At 33.4% G+C, this 4131-nt stretch overlaps 1 protein-coding gene and 1 pseudogene across 1 annotated transcript in view; both read left to right on the top strand.

The window, feature by feature from the left end:
- Window positions 1–2025, top strand: part of LOC107677919 (tetratricopeptide repeat protein 21B-like) — a 29775-nt gene extending 27750 nt beyond the window's left edge. Inside the window, exons 27-29 of the mRNA XM_016472990.1 lie at window positions 994–1114; window positions 1206–1273; window positions 1680–2025. Coding sequence (XP_016328476.1) covers window positions 994–1114; window positions 1206–1273; window positions 1680–1757 — 267 coding nt within the window. The 3' untranslated portion in view covers window positions 1758–2025. The remainder of the gene's footprint in view (window positions 1–993; window positions 1115–1205; window positions 1274–1679) is intronic.
- Window positions 2026–3235: 1210 nt separating this feature from the next.
- The window catches only part of LOC107677920 (polypeptide N-acetylgalactosaminyltransferase 3-like), a 15470-nt pseudogene continuing 14574 nt past the window's right edge, over window positions 3236–4131 (top strand).

Here is a 4131-nt window from a genome sequence, read left to right as displayed (position 1 = left end):
GTTTATTTTCTTTATTTTGCAAAAGCACAATGTTTTGTTGATATTGTGAGTGTACACAAATAAAAGTAGACCCTTCACAGATTCAAATGATGTATTACACTTATATGTACAATAAAAAATGGTGGAGCATTTTAAGTTATTTTCGCTGTTATCAGGAAAAAATGCAAGTAAGTGATCGCGCCGGTGCCTCCGTCGACCCCGCGCAAAACGTAATTTTAAAAGGCATATATTTTTTTTTTTTTCTTAACACTACATTTGTAACATAAGTAACGTAATTATATTGACTTTAGTAACTAATCAAATTACACAAATTTAAAATGTAATGCGTTACATTACTGAGTTACCAGAAAAAGTAATTAGATTACTTTTACTGTGTAACGCGTTATACCCAACTCTGGTTACCAATTACATGTCCGAGGCTGTAGAGATCGATACATCAAATGCATTATCATTCTGATACAGATACTTGTAGACAAGCCTGTATAATTCACTTTTCCTCATCTTTGAAATCAGTTTCTGGTTCAAACATATATGGCTGAATGAATCCAATATTGGCACTTGCTGTTGTGTACATTCACTGCTTCAGTTAACCGAGTGACAGTGGAGCAGGTAGTCAGAGATGATTGAGTAATCTGCATATTCATGAATGAATCTGCATATACTAAATGAGGGTGTAGAGTTATATTCAAGCCATTTTAATGCATGAAGAAATTATTTTCACAGGAAAAAAACTTGTAAATGTCATTTTGATTATCAAACATGAGTTTTAAGAGAGAAAAAAAAAGGAAAATGGCTCTTTTAATTTGATCCAGTGAATTAAATCTTCAGCACATTTATTTTCTCTTTTTATTTGCAACTTGATGGACAAAAACCAAACGTGTGCTGAAACCCTAAAACATCACAGCTTGCTTGCAAACCTTTCATTTGACTTTTCAGAATAATCAAAATATTAAAAACACTTACAGACTGCCGTCTTAACGTGTTTTATAACAGTCCTGCTGCAAGGCGTACGAGTACATGGGCTACATTATGGAGAAGGAGCAGTCCTTCAGAGATGCTGCCTTGAATTATGAAATGGCCTGGAAATACAGCAATCAAACCAACCCCACTATCGGTAAGATTAAAGCCCCTCAGACGCTCTGTGCTATTCTCATGTGTGTGTGTTCACATCTCTTATTGACATCAGCATGCTGTTTGTTTACCAGGTTACAAGCTCGCGTTCAATTACCTGAAGGCCAAGAGACACGTGGATGCTATAGATGTGTGCCATAAAGTAAGTACGCAAGAAATCTTAAACATCTAAATTAGTAAATACTGTACTGAGACCAAAAGTGAGAATCCAGAAGCAAATTTTTAATTTAATTCATAGAAAATTTAATTTTTACAAAAAATGTTAAGACAGACCTACCTTGAACTATTTAGTGATATTTCAACTTCATTTATTTATAAGGTTAATTGCCAAAATCTATATATTTGGCAATAAATTAAAAATATATTTTATATTTAAAATCAAATACACTGTAGTTTTATATTTGTATCATCTTTAAATTATTATGATAAAATTTTCATTTAAATTAATCTTCATTCATTCTTATTATATTTAAAACTTAACTAAAACTAATAGCTAATAGCTTTTTATCCTGTTGCATTTTTTTTTCTTTCTTGTCTCACACTCTCAGGTTTTGGATGCACATCCCAACTATCCACGCATCAGGAAGGACATCTTGGACAAAGCAAGAGCGGCTTTAAGATCATGACAGATGGACCGGTGTGGTGTGTGCTGTTGCTCAATTGTGATCTCATCTGTAATTTCATATGAAATGCATTGAGAAGTGTCAGTATAAGAAATGTTTTGATATGACTACATGCAGTGTTCATTCAACATTAAAAACAAGCATTGATAATGGTGCAATATTTTTCCTTATGTACACAAAAAAAACACCGTTCGGCTACAGATTCCACGATATATATGCACGCTGCACAGAATATTGAATCTCACAATACAATGTGCTTGACCTTGCATTCCCAATGTGTCTCTTTTTGCCTCTTTATTTCATCAGTCTGGCAAATATTGCATAAAATTTATTACAAAAAAATGCAACTGTTTTTATTTCCAAGATGGTAATATTGAGTTCATGTGAAAACAATGTAGCGTACTACTGTTTGGCGCGGTTCTGGGTAGAATACTACTTCATACTGCACAGTACATGCTCTATAATGTCTACTCATTTTTGAAACAGTATGCAATATGCAAGGATAAACTGCATAGTGTCATAGTACTTTCATTTATGACAGAAGGTGATGCACCTAGTAAGAAAGACCAGGGCAAGTTGTCTCACTGGTCTTGTGTGTATATATATACATATTATTTAAATGCATATTTTATTTAAATTATATTGTTTTGTTTATATTTAATTTGACTATTTAAATGTATATATTCAATATAATTATTACACTACATTATTTTTTTATTAAGGTTTACAGAATAACTGTGTCCGGTTGCTTTTCTTTGCCCCATGCAAACACAAGCTCTTTATGAAGTCCATGTGCACGGGGACACGGTGATTAAAATCCTCAGGCTGAGCATGTCTGGTGAGTGTTTTCTACATCTACATGCTGTTTAATGGGGGTCATTTATTCTGGTAATACGACTAAGTGGGTTTAACATTGTCGTAGTCGAATGTCACCCATCACTGATGTCGCGAAGGGATTCTGCATGAACAAATCTGTTTACACATCCGGGGCATTATCACTTTGTTATTTATTGTTGAGTATTTATTTAAAGCAAATTAAAAAGTTACGTGTTTTGTTTAAAACGCCGTAGGCGATTGCGCCCAGAAAAGTATTGAAAGAAATTATTTTTAAAAGAAGAGTAATTTTGCTCGTGATTCGACGCTGTTTGATCGCATTCCTGCTCCTTGTGTAGCATCCCAGTAGAAAATCCTGTTTAAAACGTAGAATTTCTTGTAATGAGGAAGCTAAAGAGTCTAGAAGGACAAGGCTAAATAATATATATATATATATGTAATTTTAAAATTTTACATTTTAATAAAGAGAGGCAACAATTTTTTTAAATATTGCCATATTAAATACTCAACCTTATAAGTGGAAGATCAACATTTTTTAACAGTTCAAATGTTGACGTTGATGTGGCGTTTACGCACGCGTTACGCAAGTCCCGCCCCTTTACCTGAGAGACGCGCACCTGGATCCAACGACGCGGAAGTCCGGCTGAGATTAATAATAATAATAATAATAATAATGAGATTACTCCACTTTGACATCGCCGAGGTCAGCAGTTCTGCTTTGGGACAGTTGCTGTGGAAGTTCAAAACTCTTTTGGATATAAACTTGCACGATATTTAAGCGGAATCGGTATGTCTCACTGTTTCTTTACTGTCTCGGCTTTATAACGTTTGTTTACGTGAGTGTGCACTGATTTATAGTTATGGACAGATGGTGTTATTGTGCTTATAATGATTAACCCTAAAATGCCTCAAAATTACGGCTATAAAGCAATATGCGTCGCGTTAAATTTACTTTTTATCTGACATAACAGGAATACCTAATTTAAAGTCTAAATTGTCGCACTTGTATGGATTTTATCCCCATTTTCCATTTTATGGAATGTTATGTTATATTCAGGTTTAGAGTGATATTTAGTAAGAAAGTAAATAGCAAACTGTCTTTTTATTTTCTCCAAATTACAGTGACAGCCCTTCTGGAACAACACAAACACATGATTAAAATGTATATTCATTGACAAAACAAGTTTTTTGGTAAAGAATATGCATCTAATTGTATGTATTTTGATTATTTTGGCCTATACACTTTAAAACGTGTAGGGGGAAACCTGAACATGCATTCTAGGGTTGAAAGAACCAAAATGAACGAACAAAAAACATGTTCAGTTTTGCCCTTTATATTGTTTATGCCAAAATAATGTGAATCAAAAAATTAGATACAATTAAATTCATATATTTGTTACTAAAAACATGTAGCAATTTCATTTTGCACACACAAAACCAAGCCTGGAGTTTCTGTTGCTCATTCACTTTAAAAAATGCTGGGTTGTTTCAACCCAACTTTGGGTCAAATATGGACTAACCCAACTTTTGGGTTAAAAATTTT

Source organism: Sinocyclocheilus anshuiensis, unplaced genomic scaffold (genome assembly GCF_001515605.1).
Source record: "Sinocyclocheilus anshuiensis isolate Anshui unplaced genomic scaffold, SAMN03320099.WGS_v1.1 scaffold164, whole genome shotgun sequence".
NCBI classification, from domain to species: domain Eukaryota; kingdom Metazoa; phylum Chordata; class Actinopteri; order Cypriniformes; family Cyprinidae; genus Sinocyclocheilus; species Sinocyclocheilus anshuiensis.
The sequence above is the reverse complement of the archived record's forward strand: the minus strand, read 5'-3'. Positions and strand labels throughout refer to the sequence as shown.